The 19904-nt window shown below is 38.2% G+C and overlaps 7 protein-coding genes and 2 pseudogenes across 7 annotated transcripts; all 9 read left to right on the top strand.

Moving 5' to 3' along the window:
• Positions 1 to 15: 15 nt before the first annotated feature.
• Positions 16 to 1298, top strand: LOC135337509 (fibrinogen-like protein A). Its single transcript, XM_064533453.1, has 2 exons — positions 16 to 303; positions 470 to 1298. The coding sequence occupies exons 1-2, from the start codon at positions 145 to 147 to the stop codon at positions 1130 to 1132; spliced, it is 822 nt and encodes a 273-aa protein (XP_064389523.1). The 5' UTR covers positions 16 to 144; the 3' UTR covers positions 1133 to 1298.
• Positions 1299 to 2273: 975 nt separating this feature from the next.
• LOC135337508 (angiopoietin-related protein 1-like) lies at positions 2274 to 3585 on the top strand. Its single transcript, XM_064533452.1, has 2 exons — positions 2274 to 2625; positions 2763 to 3585. The coding sequence occupies exons 1-2, from the start codon at positions 2467 to 2469 to the stop codon at positions 3423 to 3425; spliced, it is 822 nt and encodes a 273-aa protein (XP_064389522.1). The 5' UTR covers positions 2274 to 2466; the 3' UTR covers positions 3426 to 3585.
• A 1082-nt stretch (positions 3586 to 4667) lies between these two features.
• LOC135337506 (fibrinogen-like protein A) lies at positions 4668 to 6073 on the top strand. The gene is made up of 2 exons (XM_064533450.1): positions 4668 to 4970; positions 5143 to 6073. Exons 1-2 carry the CDS (start codon positions 4812 to 4814, stop codon positions 5806 to 5808), a joined length of 825 nt encoding a protein of 274 aa, XP_064389520.1. The 5' UTR covers positions 4668 to 4811; the 3' UTR covers positions 5809 to 6073.
• Positions 6074 to 6921: 848 nt separating this feature from the next.
• On the top strand, positions 6922 to 8286 carry LOC135337510 (angiopoietin-related protein 1-like). Its single transcript, XM_064533454.1, has 2 exons — positions 6922 to 7283; positions 7421 to 8286. Exons 1-2 carry the CDS (start codon positions 7125 to 7127, stop codon positions 8081 to 8083), a joined length of 822 nt encoding a protein of 273 aa, XP_064389524.1. The 5' UTR covers positions 6922 to 7124; the 3' UTR covers positions 8084 to 8286.
• Positions 8287 to 9064: 778 nt separating this feature from the next.
• Positions 9065 to 10111, top strand: LOC135336865 (angiopoietin-related protein 1-like). The gene is made up of 2 exons (XM_064532734.1): positions 9065 to 9208; positions 9380 to 10111. The coding sequence occupies exons 1-2, from the start codon at positions 9089 to 9091 to the stop codon at positions 10049 to 10051; spliced, it is 792 nt and encodes a 263-aa protein (XP_064388804.1). The 5' UTR covers positions 9065 to 9088; the 3' UTR covers positions 10052 to 10111.
• A 1551-nt stretch (positions 10112 to 11662) lies between these two features.
• On the top strand, positions 11663 to 12373 carry LOC135337156 (angiopoietin-related protein 1-like). The gene is made up of 2 exons (XM_064533058.1): positions 11663 to 11671; positions 11735 to 12373. The coding sequence occupies exons 1-2, from the start codon at positions 11663 to 11665 to the stop codon at positions 12371 to 12373; spliced, it is 648 nt and encodes a 215-aa protein (XP_064389128.1).
• Positions 12374 to 13572: 1199 nt separating this feature from the next.
• On the top strand, positions 13573 to 14792 carry LOC135337872 (microfibril-associated glycoprotein 4-like). The gene is made up of 2 exons (XM_064533878.1): positions 13573 to 13773; positions 13963 to 14792. Exons 1-2 carry the CDS (start codon positions 13612 to 13614, stop codon positions 14650 to 14652), a joined length of 852 nt encoding a protein of 283 aa, XP_064389948.1. The 5' UTR covers positions 13573 to 13611; the 3' UTR covers positions 14653 to 14792.
• Positions 14793 to 16008: 1216 nt separating this feature from the next.
• Positions 16009 to 17118, top strand: LOC135336878 (angiopoietin-related protein 1-like; annotated as a pseudogene).
• A 715-nt stretch (positions 17119 to 17833) lies between these two features.
• Positions 17834 to 19274, top strand: LOC135337954 (angiopoietin-related protein 1-like; annotated as a pseudogene).
• The last annotated feature ends 630 nt before the right edge of the window (positions 19275 to 19904 follow it).

Below are 19904 nucleotides of genomic sequence, written 5' to 3'. Positions count from 1 at the left end.
GTATATGCCATGCAAGGTGTAATTTAGCATTGAAGGGTTCAAATGTCATGCAGGCAGTATAAAAGAAGTGTGCAAGGCAAAAAATAATTACCATTGACAAAAGAAATCTTCACATCAATAAATCTTCATTCAAGAATTTTAACCATGGAGTGGAAAGCAGTGGTGATAGTCATTGCTGGTCTCATGGCAACTGCAACTGGTACTCCAATCAGTGATTGCTCCGCTCATTTTCAGCAATCTCTTACGGAAGTGCTACAGCTGAAGAAAACATGTGCCAGAGCTATGTACAAGGACTGTTGCCAGGTAACAACGTAGAAACATGACACACATATATACAACAAGTAAAAGAATAGTGCAATAATTTATGCCATATCCGTGCATATAATTATATAGACAATGAAAAAACGCATGCATGCAACATGCAGGTAGGTTACCACCATAGATTAAACAATGTTGTACAAATTCGCAGATAGCACAAATGTCTAAAACATTTGACCACAACCCAAAGTCTGGGATCTATGACATCAACGAGGTCTGCCCAACTACACCATTTGGCCTGAACTTCTCCCCAGTGCAAGCACGCTGTAACATGGAGAGTGGTGATGGTGGATGGATCATTCTCGTTCAAAGGACACCAGACGTTGCTGAGCGAGTTTCATTCAAAAAGTCGTGGGTGGAATATGAGAATGGATTCGGGAACCTGAGTGGCGAGTTCTGGTACGGACTAAAGAACATGCACTGTCTTACGAGTCGAGAGCCAATGGAGGTCGAAGTTGAATTGAGAAAGACTGGTGGCACAAAACTAGTTCTTTCGTATAGTAGCTTTAAAGTGGATGGACCTGATACAAGCTACACACTGCATGTGTCAGGCAAACAATATAAAGGTTCTGATTACTTTCAGTATCATAATGGAATGAAATTCTCCACATTTGATCGAGATAATCCCGGTAGTTGTTCAAAAACATACAACAACGGTGGAAACTGGTTTAATCACTGCTACGATATGCATCTCACTGACATGCCGAAACCTCAGCTTCATATTAGTGGCTTTGATCCCTACGACTACGCTGAGCTACGAGTGCGTCCCAAAGGTTGTATAGCTCTCGATGACAGTCCTGGTAATTGTGTTTAAGAAAAAAGGAAAAGAGCCTTCACATGATAATTGTGTGAACAATATTATGTACATACTTATACTGATAGATGGAAACATGGTAGATGACTAGAGAAACTGAAATTATATCGTTAGGTTATAGCTATAATTCATTATCCAGGGTTCTGATGTATTATAGTTACGTGTGTTTAGCATTAAATTTAGTGCAGTTTTATTGAAAAATTATGCCATACACTTCATACACTCGTTGTCATGGGAATGGAATGCTTGTTATGCTAACTGAAACTTTCACATTTGCAATAATTATTTGTAAACAATATTGTTATTAAAATAAAATTCCATTTCTATGTCAACAATTAAGTGTGTGATCATGATTTAATGACCTATTTTACTATATTCCCTATGATTATGCTGAGCTACGAGTGCGTCCCAAAAGTTGCCCAGCTCTCGGTGCATGATTATCCTGATAGTTCTGAGTACGAAAAGAAGGGAAAAGAACTGAACATGACAATTGTGTGAACTTTTTTGTAGATATAGTTACTGAATCAGAGACTATAATTGTACAGAATTGCGTTTTATTATTAGTGCGTACTTAATTTAGAGTTAATTACAAATTCGCTAAAATTCGCTAAAATTAGTACTCGTTTATAATAGTAACAATAAGGATATTGAGAGCGGCCTTTATACAAGAGCGGCCTCTGATCGAGCATAATATACGGTATATTAGGAAATTAGTGCGTCCGAGGCTGAGGTTGGTTATAAGCCATAATTACTAGTCAACCAGTCAATAACGGGCAATAAGACATTTAAAGTATAGTCACATGATCAGCAATAATTATATGTGTACGACACGTTGCAAAAAAAAATTTGCGAAGTCTTCGGGTAATTTGGGAATACTGCACATGCTGGTGCATATGTGGCTGCTGTATAAGCTTCATTAAAAAGTTTGCCTGCTTCGAAAAAAAAAGTTTGGAAAGGCCTTCCTGAAGAGTTTAATAATTATGAAACCACGAAGCCTTAACTTTACGAACCTTTGCAAAGTTACACACTTTTCTTCGCAACGGTACAAAGTTCACAAGACATCACATGCCAAACGAGCTCATTGTTGTATTCCTGTAAGGCTTCACAGGACATGTAGACTCAGCAGTTTTATGAACAATGACAATGTAGTGAGATACCATATAGAGTATAGTCACTGAGGATGCTAACAGTGATATAGTGTTAAAATTATGCATGTTTTTCATATCGACTATCAGACAGTATAAAAGGAGTTTTGCGAGAGGCAAAAAATAATTACAATCAACGCTTAAGAAGAAGTCTTCACATCAATAAATCTTCATTCAAGAATTTTAATCATGGAGTGGAAAGCAGTGGTGATAGTAGTTGCTGGTCTCATGGCAACTGCAACTGGTACTCCAATCAGCGATTGCTCCGATCGTTTCCAACAATCTCTTACGGAAGCACTACAGCTAAAGAAAACATGTGCCACGGCTATGCACAAGGACTGTTGCCAGGTAATACATATACATTTTGTACAAGTGAAATAAAGCTATTCACATATATACATGGATATGTACATAGCAAGCAAATAGATAACAAAATTAAATTAAATACATGTATACAATGCCTTAACCACCGTACACATTCGCAGATAGCACAAGTTTCCAAAACATTACTGGACCAAAACCTGGAATCTGGTATCTATAACATCAAAGATTTCTGCCCAACTACGCCATTTGGCCTGGACTTATCCCCAGTGCAAGCACGCTGTAACATGGAGAGTGGTGATGGTGGATGGATCGTTCTCGTTAGAAGGACACCAAACGTTGCTGAGCGAATATATTTCGACAGAAATTGGGTCGATTATGAGAATGGATTCGGAAACCTGAGTGGCGAGTTCTGGTACGGACTAAAGAACATGCACTGTCTTACAAATGCACAGCCAATGGAGGTCGAAATTGAAGTGAGCAAAATTAACGGCACAAAATTGATACTGTCGTATGGTCAATTTCAAGTTGAAGGACCTGGCACAAGCTACACACTGCAAGTTTCTGACCAACAGCACACTGGATTCGACTTCTTTGGTTATCACAATGGATTGAAATTTACTACAGAAGATAGAAACAACGAAAACCCATGTGCTGCACGTAGAAATGGAGGCTGGTGGTTCAACATCGACGACTGCTACAACGTTGGTATATCATTAGACCCTCGTCCACAGCTCCATCAAAGAAGCGCTGGAGGTTTCATGGCCTTCGATTATGCTGAGATGAGAGTTCGTGCTAAGTCATGTATGGCACCAACGTGCGAGTAACTTAAATAGGAGCGAGTAACTTAAATAGGAGCTCATATCTGTGAGAAACTGAAAGCTGGAATTTTATCACATTTATAGTTAGGTGCATGTATAAGTAGTAGATTGTCACATGTTTCTGTATTATGTGTACTTATTTGGTGCAGTCATTTGTGAAGAGAAATTGTGTGGATAAATAAGTAAGGGGGAGGGGCATGAGGGTACTTTATAAGCAATAGTTAATTGTTGTACAATAATATGCACACAGTATAATTATTACAGGAAGGCAGATATGGTAGAATATATACAATGCTAGAATGTTTTGCGAGCATTAAACATTTGCAAACTTTGCGATGGTTGATCAATTCGCAACAATAAAGTCCGCAATTATTACTAGTAAATACACACGATCCTTGCCAGAACGCAATAGTTAGATTGCAAAAATGATCAAATTTTCTGCTGATTTGGCTCATTCGCAAAGGTTTTTCACCCGCAAAATAATCTAGTAATATGGTACAAGACCTCACATGCTTATTTAAATAGTATATCAGGTGTAAGGTTCAGCAATCAAGGACTTTTAAATGATCCAGTGCATGTATATAGTATAGTACCAGTTAAATGCTGATCGAGAGGCTAGAGTAGGCAGTCTAAGAAATAATCTAGCTCTTATTAATAATAGTCAGCTGGTTAATGGGATGAAATTAGTCAAACTAACGCTATATAAGAGTTAGTGAGACAGCCAGTGGTAAACAAGTACACAGAAATCGTTATGGGCCAATTATAAGCGTTATATATAGAGGGATATATATATAATTATTGGATAATCGTCCACAAACTGTGGGTATCATTATATACATTATTTTATGTACGTGTTAGACTATATTGTAGTTGACCAGAGGGGGGGTCCAGGGATTCTGGGGGGGGGGGGGGTCACACACTTGTTGACATGGAAATGGAATGTTTTTTTAATATGTTATACCAACAATAATTACAAATGTGAAAGTTTGTGTAAAAGCTTTCCCCATTGTGGTAAGATATGTAACACCACACATGACAATTCAGAGGAAACTATAGCTATAGAGAATCTAAAGCTCATACATTCAAAAATAACAAAATGTCAATCCTTGTATGGAGTTTAAATACCATCCTATTGTTCAAGGCATATGGCAGTGCTTACAATAAAGATTTGGAAGAAACCATGCCATGCCACAATGAATGTAAACATGCATGTCATCAGGTATATACAAACAAATCAGTATAGTTATAGTCACGTATATGCCATGCAAGGTGTAATTTAGCATTGAAGAGTTCGAATGTCATGCAGGCAGTATAAAAGAAGCAAGGCAAAAAAAATTACCATTGACAAAAGAAATCTTCACATCAATAAATCTTCATTCAAGAATTTTAACCATGGAGTGGAAAGCAGTGGTGATAGTCGTTGCTGGTCTCATGGCAACTGCAACTGGTACTTCAATCAGTGATTGCTCCGCTCGTTTTCAGCAATCTCTTACGGAAGTGCTACAGCTGAAGAAAACATGTGCCACAGCTATGTACAAGGACTGTTGCCAGGTAACAACGTAGAAACATGACACACATATATACAACAAGTAAAAGAATAGTGCAATAATTTATGCCATATCCGTGCATATAATTATATAGACAATGAAAAAACGCATGCATGCAACATGCAGGTATATATAGGTTACCACCATAGATTAAACAATGTTGTACAAATTCGCAGATAGCACAAATGTCTAAAACGTTTGACCACAACCCAAAGTCTGGGATCTATGACATCAACGAGGTCTGCCACACAACTACGCCATTCGGCCTGAACTTCTCCCCAATGCAAGCACACTGTAACATGGAGAGTGGTGACGGTGGATGGATCATTCTCATTCGAAGGACACCAGACGTTGCTGAGCGAGTTTCATTCAAAAAGTCGTGGGTGGAATATGAGAATGGATTCGGGAACCTGAGTGGCGAGTTCTGGTACGGACTAAAGAACATGCACTGTCTTACGAGTCGAGAGCCAATGGAGGTCGAAGTTGAATTGAGAAAGACTGGTGGCACAAAACTAATTCTTTCGTATAGTAGCTTTAAAGTGGATGGACCTGATACAAGCTACACACTGCATGTGTCAGGCAAACAATATAAAGGTTCTGATTACTTTCAGTATCATAATGGAATGAAATTCTCCACATTTGATCGAGATAATCCCGGTAGTTGTTCAAAAACATACAACAACGGTGGAAACTGGTTTAATCACTGCTACGATATGCATCTCACTGACATGCCGAAACCTCAGCTTCATATTAGTGGCTTTGATCCCTACGACTACGCTGAGCTACGAGTGCGTCCCAAAGGTTGTATAGCTCTCGATGACAGTCCTGGTAATTGTGTTTAAGAAAAAAGGAAAAGAGCCTTCACATGATAATTGTGTGAACAATATTATGTACATACTTATACTGATAGATGGAAACATGGTAGATGACTAGAGAAACTGAAATTATATCGTTAGGTTATAGCTATAATTCATTATCACAGGGTTCTGATGTATTATAGTTACGTGTGTTTAGCATTAAATTTAGTGCAGTTTTATTGAAAAATTATGCCATACACTCCATACACTCGTTGTCATGGGAATGGAATGCTTGTTATGCTAACTGAAACTTTCACATTTGCAATATTTGTAAACATTGTTATTAAAATAAAATTCCATTTCTATGTCAACAATTAAGTGTGTGATCATGATTTAATGACCTATTTTATTATATTCCCTATGATTATGCTGAGCTACGAGTGCGTCCCAAAAGTTGCCCAGCTCTCGGTGCATGATGATCCTGATAGTTGTGAGTACAAAAAGAAGAGAAAAGAACTAAACATAACAATTTTGTGAACTTTTTTGTAGATATAGTTACTGAATCAGAGACTATAATTGTACAGAATTGCGTTTTATTATTAGCACGTACTTAATTTAGAGTTAATTACAAATTCGCTAAAATTCGCTAAAATTAGTACCCGTTTATAATAGTAACAATAAGGTATTTAAGAGCGGCCTTTATGCAAGAGCGGCCTCTGATCGAGCATAATATACGGTATTAGGAAATTAGTGCGCCCGAGGCTGAGGTTGGTTATAAGCCATAATTACTAGTCAACCAGTCAATAACGGGCAATAAGACATTTAAAGTATAGTCACATGATCAGCAATAAATGTGTACGACACGTTGCAAAAAAAGTTTGCGAAGTCTTCGGGTAATTTGGGAATACTGCACATGATGGCGCATATGTGGCTGCTGTATAAGCTTCATTAAAAAGTTCGCCTGCTTCGAAAAAAAAAAGTTTGGAAAGGCAGAGTTTAATAATCATGAAACCACGAAGCCTTAACTTTACGAACCTTTTGTAAAGTTACACACTTTTCTTTGCAACGGTACAAAGTTCACAAGACATCACACGCTTAAACGAGCTCATTGTTGTATTCCTGTAAGGCTTCACAGGACATGTAGACTCAGCAGTTTTATGAACAATGACAATGTAGTGAGATACCATATAGAGTATAGTCACTGAGGATGCTAACAGTGATATAGTGTTAAAATTATGCATGTTTTTCATATCGACTATCAGACAGTATAAAAGGAGTTTTGCGAGAGGCAAAAAATAATTACAATCAACGCTTAAGAAGAAATCTTCACATCAATAAATCTTCATTCAAGAATTTTAATCATGGAGTGGAAAGCAGTGGTGATAGTAGTTGCTGGTCTCATGGCAACTGCAACTGGTACTCCAATCAGCGATTGCTCCGATCGTTTCCAACAATCTCTTACGGAAGCACTACAGCTAAAGAAAACATGTGCCACGGCTATGCACAAGGACTGTTGCCAGGTAATACATATACATTTTGTACAAGTGAAATAAAGCTATTCACATATATACATGGATATGTACATAGCAAGCAAATAGATAACAAAATTAAATTAAATACATGTATACAATGCCTTAACCACCGTACACATTCGCAGATAGCACAAGTCTCCAATACATTACTGGACCAAAACCTGGAATCTGGTATCTATAACATCAAAGATTTCTGCCCAACTACGCCATTTGGCCTGGACTTATCCCCAGTGCAAGCACGCTGTAACATGGAGAGTGGTGATGGTGGATGGATCGTTCTCGTTCGAAGGACACCAGACGTTGCTGAGAGAATATATTTCGACAGAAATTGGGTCGATTATGAGAATGGATTCGGAAACCTGAGTGGCGAGTTCTGGTACGGACTAAAGAACATGCACTGTCTTACAAATGCACAGCCAATGGAGGTAGAAATTGAAGTGAGGAAAATTAACGGCACAAAATTGATATTGTCATATGGTCAATTTCAAGTTGAAGGACCCGGCACAAGCTACACACTGCATGTTTCTGACCAACAGCACACTGGATTCGACTTCTTTGGTTATCACAATGCATTGAAATTTACTACAGATGATAGAAACAACGAAAACCCATGTGCTGCACGTAGAAATGGAGGGTGGTGGTTCAACGTCGACGACTGCTACAACGTTGGTATATCATTAGACCCTCGTCCACAGCTCCATCAAAGAAGCGCTGGAGGTTTCATGGCCTTCGATTATGCTGAGATGAGAGTTCGTGCTAAGTCATGTATGGCACCAACATGCGAGTAACTTAAATGGGTACTCATCTGTGAGAATTAAGCTGAACAGACAAAAAGCTGGAATTTTATCATTTTTATAATTAGGTGTATAGCTGTATACTTTATAGTATAGAGCATCACATGGTTCTGTATTTACGTGTGCTTATAATTATATAGCATTTATAACAAAATAAAGTTGGAGTTTATTAAAAAAATGCACTCGTTTAACAAATAGGAAGAGAGAATCACGAGTTAGCATTTTGTGCAGTCATTAATATAATGAATTAGTGAAAATAGGGCTACACATCACAAGAGCAACTTATTGCTGTATATATATGAGTCATGCATGCAAGGCTTTATACAGTACACAAAAGTGGTCGATGGTGGAAAATGCACTGTATAGAGGGCTACAAAGTTCACTAGACATCTCACACTATAATTATACCAACTTATTGCTTATTGCTGTACGCTAGAGTCATGCATACAGTATGTGGTAGATGGTGGATAACATGCACCGCAGGGCGCTACAAAGTTCACAAGACATCTCACGCTATACCAACTCATGCATAGCTGTATACACAAACACATGGAGCCATGCAGGGCTTTACAGTACACAATGTGGCAGATGATGGATAACATACACCGCTGGGTACAGAATGCTACAAATTTCACTAGACATCAAACACTACTTCAATAAAATCAGTCTCATAGAGTTCACACACGATAGCAATTAAGTCCTCTTAACGATGAACCTGTGTAGTACCAATATAGCCACACTGATGCTATCAGTGGAGACAACAAGTGGTAAACAACATATGCATGGTATTGGTACACAGACAACATACAGCAAGTACAGTACATATACAATTATTATGCATGCTTAACATAACCGAATTTTAGTATAAAAGAAGTTTGGGAAGGCAAACAAAATTAATAATTGTGATCGACGCTATAAGAAGAAAGCTTCATATCAAGAAATCAATTTCTTCATTTAATCATGGAGTGGAAAGCAGTGGTGATAGTAGTTGCTGGTCTCATGGCAACTGCAACTGGGACTCCAATCAGCGATTGCTCCGCTCGTTTCCAGCAATCTCTTACGGAAGTGCTACAGCTAAAGAAAACATGTGCCACGGCTATGTACAAGGACTGTTGCCAGGTAACATGCACATATGCACATAATTATATTACATGTACAAGTATAGTCATATTTTGGCACGTCATACATATACGCACATATATAATTATGTATGTATATAGACTATATAATTATTATATAAGAACGCATGCAACAGATTAATGCTCTTAACGTTGTTCTACAAATTTGCAGATAGCACAAATGTCCAAAACATTTGACCACAACCTGGAGTCTGGAGTCTATGACATCAACGATGTCTGCCACACAACTACACCATTCGGCCTGGACTTCTCCCCAGTGCAAGTACGCTGTAACATGGAGAGTGGTGATGGTGGATGGACCGTTCTCATTCGAAGGACACCGGATGTTGCTGAACGATTATCTTTTGACAGGAATTGGGTGGAATATGAGAATGGATTCGGGAACCTGAGTGGCGAGTTCTGGTACGGACTAAAGAACATGCACTGTCTTACAAATCCAGAGCCAATGGAGGTTGAAGTTGAAGTCAGAAAAACTGACGGCACAAAATTGATATTATCCTATGGTCAATTTCAAGTTGAAGGACCCGGCACTAGCTACAAATTGCAAGTTTCTGATCAACAACACACTGGATTTGACTTTCTTGGATACTATCACACTGGATTGAAGTTTACTACAAAAGATATAAACGGCGGAAACACATGTGCTGCACGAGCCAAGGGAGGCTGGTGGTTCAGTGCCTGCTATAACATTGATCTAACTTTAGACCCTCATCCACAGCTCTTTCAAAGAAGTACTGGAGCTTACATGCCATTTGATTATGCTGAGTTGAGAGTGCGTGCTAAGACATGTACAGTAAAGGCAGCTCCACCAACGTGCGAGTAACTTAATTGTGCTCTCATTGTGAAAAACTGTGAACAGACAGAAAACTAGAATTTTAGCTGATCTATAGTTAGCTATAATTATATAGCTGTATACTTTATAGGATTCTGTATTTACGTGTGTGTGCTTAGCATTTAGTGCAGTCCTTTGTGAAAAAAATTGTTAAATATAGTATAAGTAAAGCATAAGGGGGAGGGGCACGATAATAAGCAATAGTTTACTGGTGTATATGCACACATGAAGTCATGTATAAAATATTACAGGACATATAAAGGAGGCAGGCGGGGAAATACCGTATATATATAGCCGGTATATTTCGAGGGTATAAATGTTCGTGGTCTTTGCGGATTAAGCATGTACCGCGAACATTTATAACCATGAATTTAATATTGCATGCATGCATGCTGCAAAAGACTGCTATTCCGAAATATACCCACTATATACGGTATATATAATGCTATATATACAAAGTTCACAAGACATCACATGCACGCTCATTTAAATAGTATATCAGCTGTATAGGGTTCAGCAATTAATAAAAGACTTTTAACAATTGATCCAGTGTATAGTATATAGTACCAGCTAAATGTTGAGAGGCTAGAGTAGGCAGTCTATAAGAAATAATCTATAGCTCTTATTAATAATAATCAGCTGATATAAGAGTTGGGGAGACAGCAAGTGGTGAACAAGTACACAGAAATCATTATATTAAATGTACATTGGGCCAATTATATAATTATTAGCGTTAGAGGGATATATAATTATTATTTGAAAATCGTCTACAAACTATGGGTATACATTTATGTACGTGTTAGACTATAATTATTAAATTATTATTGTAGTTGACCAGAGGGGGGGGTCCAGTGATTCTGGGGGGGGGGTCACACACTTGTTGACGTGGAAATGGAATGTTTTTTTAATAATGTTATACTAACAATGTTTACAAATATTGCAAATGTGAAAGTTTGTGTGAAAGCTTTCCCCATTGTGGTAAGATCTGTAACACCACATGACAATTCAGAGGAAACTATAGCTATGGCTATAGAGGATCTAAAGCTCATACATTCAAATGCAACAAAATGTCATGCAATCCTTGTATGGAGTTTAAATACCATCCTATAATTATTGTTCAAGGCATATGGCAGTGCTTACAATAAAGATTTGGAAGAAACCATGCCACAATGAATGTAAACGTGCACGTCATCAGGTACAAACAAATCAGTATAGTTATAGTCACGTATATGAATGTGAAAAGGTCCGAAATCAGTATAAAAAGAAGTTTGCAGAAGGCAAAAATTAGTTGCAATCGACACTTTAAAAAGAAAACTTCACATCAATTAAGTTCCTTTCATTCAAGAATTCTTCATCATGGAGTAGAAATTAGCAGTGGTGATAGTCGTTGATTGTCTCATGGCAACTGTAATTGTACTCCAATCAGTGATTACTCCGATTGTTTCCAGCCATCTCTTACAACAGTGCTATACACAGCTAAAGCAAACAGGTGCCACCGCTATGTACAAGGACTGCTGCCAGGTAACATCATACATGATACACATGCATACAATAGTCATAATTTTTTGGCAATAATCATGCGTGCATAGACAATAAGAACACATGCAACAGGTTAGCACTAGATAGGCAAAATTAAGCAATGCTGCATGTTCACAATGTTCTACACATTTGCAGATAGCACAAACATTTGACCACAAACTGGAGTCTGGGTTCTATGACATCTCTTGCAACACCTCTACACCATTCGGCCTGAACTTATCCCCAGTGCAAGCACGCTGCAACATGGAGAGTGGTGATGGTGGATGGATCGTTCTCGTTCGAAGGACACCGAATGTTGCTGAGCGATTATCTTTCGACAGGAATTGGGTGGAATACGAGCAAGGTTTTGGGAACCTGAGTGGCGAGTTCTGGTACGGACTAAAGAACATGTACTGTCTTACGAGTCGAGAGCCAATGGAGGTCGAAGTTGAAGTCAGCAAAACCGATAGCACAAAACTAGATCTTTCGTATGGTAACTTTCAAGTGGATGGACCTAATACAAGCTACACACTGCATGTGTCGGACAAACAGTATGGAGGTTATGATTTCGTTCGGCGTCACAACGGAAATAAATTCTCGACTCTTGACAGAGACAATGACGAATACAACACCAGTTGTTCAATACAATTCAACGGAGGTGGGAACTGGTTTAGTAGCTGCTTCGATATGTATCTCACTGACATACCGAAACCTCAGCTTCATTATGAAAGCTCTGATGTCTACGACTACGCTGAGCTACGAGTGCGTCCCAAAGGTTATATAGCTTCTCAGTGAGTAAGAAAAAAGGAAAAGAGACTTTGATTCGAATCACAGTTTTGGAACTATACATATGTACATACCGTATATCTTCTAATTTATCGGACACTTCTAATTACCCCGGACACTCTTTTGGGCAATTTTCGTTGTTCTAATACAACGGACACTCCAGTACTTTAATATTACATTTGTTCTAAATATCCGGACAATACCTTGAAAAGTTGAGTTATCATTCATAGACGGCAAGTAAGACTTACAGCACTGCAGTTAGATAGCTTTGATTAGCTAGTTTTAGATAGTTAGTGCAACTATTCAGTCGCACACTGTTCTATTAAACTTAGCTAGCTCGCATGCAGCTGCTTGCTTGTTCTAATTATTCCGGACACTTCGCATGCTCTATAAAAATCTGTTCCAATTATACCCGGACAATTTCCAAAATAATTATTTTTTGCTGTCCGATAAATTAGAAGATATACGGCACTTATATAGATGGAAACGACTAGAGAAACTGAAATTATAGACTGTTAGGTTATAGCTGCAATGAGAATCATAGGGTTCTGTATAATTATAATATTATAGTTATGTGCTTAGCATTTAGTACTGAATATACACATATGTATGTAAGCAAAAAAGTTAATACAAAGGCAATTGTTTACTGTTGTATTCTACATGCATAAGTAAGTATGGAGTTGATAAAAAAATTCCCTCATTAAACAAACAGGATGTATAAACTTTTAGAGAGTCACAGGCAGCATAATTATTAACAAGTTTATTGCTATATACGCATACACATTGAGGCTTTACAGTACACACATGGCAGATGGTGGATAACATGCACCGCAGGATTCCAAAAATTCACAAGACATCACACGCTATACCCTCATTGCTGTACGCAAACACATGCATGGAGCCATGGAAGGCTTAATTTACAGTACACAATGTGGCAGATGATGGATAACATACACTATAGGGTACAAAATGCTACCAAGTTCAAAACACATCAAACGTTATTATCAGCTGTAGGGTTCAGTAATTAAGGACTTTTATCGATGAAGCAGTGCAGTATTACACATACCAGTAGCCACACTGACGCTATCAGTGAGGCAACAAGTCAGGTAAACAACAGATGGCTTAGTACACATAAATCTCAATTGGGCTTGTTGTGCATGCTTCTATAAAAGGACCAGCATACACACACATATACACATGCAAACACACCAAAACTATACCATATCAACTAAAAGTATACAAAGAAGATGAAGCTACAACTGGCAGTTCTCCTCATCTCTGTATTGTTGGAGGGATCTGTAGCACTGCCAGCTGTTAACCACTGCTTGACGAAGTTCGAAGAATCACTCAAGGAGACTATGGCTCTCAGAAGAAGCTGCGAGGAAGCTCACCTTAAAGACTGCTGTCAAGTAAGATATTTTATCCATGCACCATAATAATTATATTCACGTAATATTTACCATCAGCGTATTATGGCGAATGCTACAATATAGCACTAGTTAATACAGATCTATGCAACTGGGAATAAATATATATCTACTAACAATTACATGTACTGCATGGAAACAGTTGTAAGATTCATTTTTAAATGTTTGTAGATTGCAGAAGCATCCAAGATAATTGATAATGACAACTACACTCCAGGATCGGGGATCTACGATATCAGTAATGTTTGTCAAAGTACAGCAGCCTTCACTCAAGACATCTTCCCCCCTATGAAAGCTCGGTGCAACATGGAGAGTAGTGATGGTGGATGGACGGTGCTAGTGAAGAGGACACCAGACGTTGATGAGAGAGTTTCATTCAAAAGGCCTTGGGTGGAATATGAAAATGGATTCGGGAACCTGAGTGGCGAGTTCTGGTACGGACTAAAGAACATGCACTGTCTTACGAGTCAAGAGCCAATGGAGGTCGAAGTTGAAGTCAGCAAAACTGATGGCACAAAACTAGTTCTTTCGTATGGTAACTTTAAAGTGGATGGACCTAGTACAAGCTACACACTGCATGTGTCGGACAAACATTATGAAGGTTTTGATTTCTCTCTACATCATAATGGAGCTAAATTCTCCACATTTGATCGAGATAATGACCAAAATCCCGGTAGTTGTTCAGCAATATACAACAAAGGAGGAAACTGGTTTGGTAACTGCTACAACATGCATCTCACTGACATGCCAAAACCGCAGCTTCATAATAGTGAACGCTTTCTTCCCTATGACTACGCTGAGCTACGAGTGCGTCCCAAAGGTTGTATAGCTCTCAGTGACAGTCCTGGTAATTGTGAGTAAGAAAAAAGACTTTCGCATCACAATTTTGGAAGTATTATGTACATACTTATAGATGAAAACATGGTATAGATGACTATAGAAAATAGACTTTTATATATTAGCTGTAATTCATTAGAAAATCACAGGGTTCTGTTATTATAGTTACGTGTGTTTAGCATTTGCATGAAAAAATATAATACACATGCATGCATGCATGTACATATATACTTATATGCAAAGAAGTAAACACAAAGGCGGGTGCACGACTGTATATTTACATTGCTGCTGTATATGCATATACACATGCATGAAGAAGTATTACAGGACATATATAAAGGAGGCAGATGGTGGAATATATATACAATGCTATATAAAAACATCACACGCTTTTCAATAGTAAATCAGCTGTACGGTTCAGCAATTAACAATGATCCAGTGTATTTATAGCATAGTGCCAGCTAAACTGGCGCTATAAGAGTTAGTGAGTCAGCAAGTGGTAAACAACATATAGATGCTGTAAGTACATAGCCAATTATAAGCGCTAGAAAGATATGATAATCGTCATACAAACTGTATGTGAAAGACTATGTTTCTTAGTTGGTTATTGTTTGTGCTTTTGTTCGTTATTGTATAGGGTTACTGTTCATGTATGCCAGGCAAGGATTCTTGCCTTAGCTTGATTATAGCTGTTATAGTGTTAAATAGACTACATTCACTTATTTGGTATGTTGTGCAATAGTATATGACTGTACACCCAAGGTGTTAATCCCTCTCTCCTGCCCTGTAAGATCCCGTCAAACCAGTTTTAGAACCTGACAAACAGAAAGTGTTCAGGAGTGTATAAAAGGACAGTGTGTTAGATTTTGAGTTTTAGTTGTTTTTGTGATGTTAAAGTTTATGCGATGTTGTGGAATTGATGTTGTTAAATGAAGATTGTTGAATTGAATTGTGAGAACTTAATAGTCTAGAAGTGGATCTTTTACACTGTACATGGGTATATATATATATATATATATATATACATTTTGTCCGTGTTAGACTATAACATATTACATGTAGTCGACCAGGAGAGGATCACACACTTAATTGTTGACATAGACATGGAATGTTATTTTATTAACAATGTTTACAAATATTGCAAATGTTAAAGTTTCAGTTAGCATAACATATTAAAAAAACATTCCATTCCCATGACAACGAGTGTATGGCATAATTTTTCAGAAGCCATACTTCAATGAATGTAAACAATGTGCATGCCATCGGGTACAAACAAATCAGTATATAGTCACGTATGCATGAATACTTAAAAATAAAAAGATCCGAAATCAGTAAAAGAAGTTTGCAGGAAGCAAAAAATTAGTTGCAATCGACACTTTAAAAGAAAACTTCACTTATATTAAGAAAACAATTCCTTCATTCAAGAATTCTTCATCATGGAGTGGAAAGCAGTGGTGATAGTTGTTGTTTGTCTCATGGCAACTGTAATTGTACTCCAATCAGTGATTACTCCAATCGTTTCCAGCAATCTCTTACAACAGTGCTATACACAGCTAAAGCAAACAGGTGCCACCGCTATGTACAAGGACTGTTGCCAGGTAACAACATACATGATGCACATGTTATATGCATACAGAGTAAAAGAATATACGCAATAACCAATAATTAATTCATGTCATATACCGTGCATAGACAATAAGAACACATGCAACAGGTTAGCACTAGACATAATTATATATAGATAGGCAAAATTAAGCGATGCTGTCTACAAATTTGCAGATAGCACAAGTGTCCAAAACACTGGAGTCTGAGATCTATGACATCTCCTGCAATACCTCTATGCCATTTGGCCTGAATTTCCCCCCAATGCAAGCTCGCTGTAACATGGAGAGTGGTGATGATGGTGGATGGACAGTGCTAGTGAAGAGGACACCGGATGTTGCTGAGCAATTATCTTTCGACAGGAATTGGGTGGAATACGAACAAGGATTTGGGAGCCTGCATGAGTGGCGAGTTCTGGTACAGACTAAAGAACATTCACTGTCTTACGAGTCGAGAGCCAATGGAGGTCAAAATTGAATTGAGCAAAACCGATAGCACAAAACTAGTTCTTTCGTATGGTAACTTTCGAGTGGATGGACCTAATACAAGCTACACACTGCATGTGTCGGACAAACAGTATGAAGGTTATGATTTCGTTCGGCGTCACAACGGAAATAAATTCTCGACTCTTGACAGAGACAATGACCAATACAACAGCAGTTGTTCAATATAATTCAACGGAGGTGCATGGGAACTGGTTTAGTAATTGCTTCGATATGTATCTCACTGACATGCCGAAACCTCAGCTTCATAATGGTATCTCTGATTTCTACGACTACGCTGAGCTACGAGTGCGTCCCAAAGGTTGTATAGCTTCTCAGTGAGTAAGAAAAAAGGAAAGAGACTTTCGAATCACAGTTTTGGAACTATACGTATGTACATACTTATATAAATGGAAACGACTAGAGAAACTGAAATTATAGACTGTTAGGTTATAGCTGCAATGAGAATCATAGGGTTCTGTATAATTATATAGTTATAATTATGCTTAGCATTTAGTGCAATTTTTACTGAATATACACATACGTATGTAAGCAAAAAAGTTAATACAAAGGCAATTGTTCATTGTTGTATTCTACATGCATAAGTAAGTATGGAGTTGATAAAAAAAAATTCCCTCATTAAACAAACAGGATGTACAAACTTTTAGAGAGTCACAGGTTAGCATAATTATTAACAAGTTTATTGCTATATACGCATACATATTGAGGCTTTACAGTACACACGTGGCAGATAGTGGATAACATGCACCGCAGGATTACAAAAATTCACAAGACATCACACGCTATACCCTCATTGCTGTACGCAAACACATGCATGGAGTCATGGAAGGGCTTAATTTACAGTACACAATAATATGGCAGATGATGGATAACATACACTATAGGGTACAAAATGCTACCAAGTTCACAACACATCAAACGTTATTATACGATATTATCAGCTGTAGGGTTCAGCAATTAAGGACTCTTATCGATGAAGCAGTGCAGTATTACACATACCAGTAGCCACACTGACACTATCAGTGAGGCAACAAGTCAGGTAAACAACAGATGGCTTAGTACACAGAAATCTCAATTGGGCTTGTTGTGCACACTTCTATAAAAGGACCAGCATACACACACATACACATGCACACACACTAAAACTATACCATATCAACTAAAAGTGTACAAAGAAGATGAAGCTACAACTGGCAGTTCTCCTCATCTCTGTATTGTTAAGAGGGTCTATAGAATGCCAGCTGTTGACCACTGCTTGACGAAGTTCGAAGAATCACTCAAGGAGACTATGGCTCTCAGAAAAAGCTGCGATGAAGCTAACCTTAAAGACTGCTGTCAAGTAAGATATTACTGACTATCCACTGATAACTATAGCTATAATTATTATTCGTGTAAAATTATCGGCTTATGAATTCTACAATATCGTTTGCTGTACACTACTTAATACGGATCTATACAACTGGGAATAATTATAGCTATATACATCTAGTTGTGAGATTACATATAAACATTTTTGTAGATTTCAGAAGCATCCAAGATAATTGATAATGACAACTACACTCCAGGATCGGGAATCTACGATATCAGTAATGTTTGTCAAAGAACAGCAGCCTTCACTCAAGACATCTTCCCTCCAATGCAAGTTCGGTGTAACATGAAAAGTGGTGATGGTGGATGGACAGTGCTAGTGAAGAGGACACCAGACGTTGATGAGTGAGTTTCATTCAAAAGGCCGTGGGTGGAATATGAGAATGGATTTGGGAACCTGAGTGGCGAGTTCTGGTACGGACTAAAGAACATGCACTGTCTTACGAGTCGAGAGCCAATGGAGGTCGAAGTTGAATTGAGAAAGACTGATGGCACAAAACTAGTTCTTTCGTATGGTAACTTTCAAGTGGATGGACCTAGTACAAGCTACACACTGCGTGTGTCGAGCAAACAACACGAAGGTTATGATTACTTTGGAGGCCATAATGGAATGAAGTTCTCCACACTAGACCAAGACAATGACAAGAGACCAGTTGGTAGTTGTTCAATATCACATAACAAAGGTGGAAACTGGTTTGGTAACTGCTATAGTATGCATATAACTGACATGCCTAAACCTCAGCTTTACAATGGTGGCTTTCTTCCCTACGATTATGCTGAGCTAAGAGTGCGTCCCAAAGGTTGCATAGCTCTCAGTGAGGCTCCTGATAGTTGTGAGTAAGAAAAATGGGGAATAGAGCTGAAAATGATTTACATTACAATTTTGTGCCTGAAATAATGTTGTATAGTTACTGAACCATGCACATTATAATTATATAAATTAGTGTATTGAACATTCAAAGAAGATGTGTAATTGCATGGTATAATAATGAATCAATTATCACATGAATTAAACGTCCTAAGCCAAAATAAACTTATTATGGATATAGTTGCAGTGGCGTAGCCAGGATTTTGGGAAGGGCAGGGCTCAAATTGGTTGAGCAGGGCCAGAGCAGGCGCTGAATAACATGGAATACTACCTAAAAAAATGTCATCACTTTTCCTCAGCAGTCAGCATGCACATTAGATGGCCCTGCCCACATTTCCATTGAATGACATAATTCTAGTAACTATGCATGCTGTACAGTGCAAAATAGTATTGACAGATCACGGTGATTCAAGCTGAGTTGGAGTTGATGGAGCAAAAAAGGGGGGGCTCTAGCCCCGTCAGCCCCCTTCTGCCTATGCCACTGAGTCGCATACGTCCCACAAACTGTGGGTATTCCCACATGTACCATAGTTAACCGTTGAACCGCTCACCTGTTTTGATAGTTGCAAATGTTTTATTATGTGGCAACTGAACCGTGCAAACACCCATCCAACAGGTATTTTCTGTGAAAACGACATGCTTTATCTTCAGAGAGAAAGGGGCCTGAGCTAGAAGTATAGAGGTTTTCAGAGGAAACAGTCTCATCAATCATGAACGCTTGATGTCTACTCTAGGATAGATCTAACAATGTCGTATAGGTCTAAACTAGTACTAAAGTCTTGTTTTGTGCACGTTTCTGAGCTAAATAGTTGCACAATGAAAATCTTGCCCTTTGACCCAATTATAAGCATGCACAACAGTGGGCGCTTCTACGATTGAAATTAGGCCTACTGTATAGGGGGTGGGCGGTTATTTGATATGGCCGGTTCGACGGT

Source organism: Halichondria panicea, chromosome 6 (genome assembly GCF_963675165.1).
Source record: "Halichondria panicea chromosome 6, odHalPani1.1, whole genome shotgun sequence".
Lineage (NCBI taxonomy): Eukaryota > Metazoa > Porifera > Demospongiae > Suberitida > Halichondriidae > Halichondria > Halichondria panicea.
The sequence above is the reverse complement of the archived record's forward strand: the minus strand, read 5'-3'. Positions and strand labels throughout refer to the sequence as shown.

Excerpts from the sequence above, each read along its gene's own strand:
- LOC135336865 (XM_064532734.1), top strand. The coding sequence starts at position 9,089 with ATGGCAACTGCAACTGGGACTCCAATCAGCGATTGCTCCGCTCGTTTC. Across the intron at positions 9,209-9,379 it reads TGTACAAGGACTGTTGCCAG|ATAGCACAAATGTCCAAAAC; the intron begins GTAACATGCACA and ends ACAAATTTGCAG.
- LOC135337506 (XM_064533450.1), top strand. The coding sequence starts at position 4,812 with ATGGAGTGGAAAGCAGTGGTGATAGTCGTTGCTGGTCTCATGGCAACT. Across the intron at positions 4,971-5,142 it reads TGTACAAGGACTGTTGCCAG|ATAGCACAAATGTCTAAAAC; the intron begins GTAACAACGTAG and ends ACAAATTCGCAG.
- LOC135337509 (XM_064533453.1), top strand. The coding sequence starts at position 145 with ATGGAGTGGAAAGCAGTGGTGATAGTCATTGCTGGTCTCATGGCAACT. Across the intron at positions 304-469 it reads TGTACAAGGACTGTTGCCAG|ATAGCACAAATGTCTAAAAC; the intron begins GTAACAACGTAG and ends ACAAATTCGCAG.
- LOC135337508 (XM_064533452.1), top strand. The coding sequence starts at position 2,467 with ATGGAGTGGAAAGCAGTGGTGATAGTAGTTGCTGGTCTCATGGCAACT. Across the intron at positions 2,626-2,762 it reads TGCACAAGGACTGTTGCCAG|ATAGCACAAGTTTCCAAAAC; the intron begins GTAATACATATA and ends ACACATTCGCAG.
- LOC135337872 (XM_064533878.1), top strand. The coding sequence starts at position 13,612 with ATGAAGCTACAACTGGCAGTTCTCCTCATCTCTGTATTGTTGGAGGGA. Across the intron at positions 13,774-13,962 it reads ACCTTAAAGACTGCTGTCAA|ATTGCAGAAGCATCCAAGAT; the intron begins GTAAGATATTTT and ends AAATGTTTGTAG.
- LOC135337510 (XM_064533454.1), top strand. The coding sequence starts at position 7,125 with ATGGAGTGGAAAGCAGTGGTGATAGTAGTTGCTGGTCTCATGGCAACT. Across the intron at positions 7,284-7,420 it reads TGCACAAGGACTGTTGCCAG|ATAGCACAAGTCTCCAATAC; the intron begins GTAATACATATA and ends ACACATTCGCAG.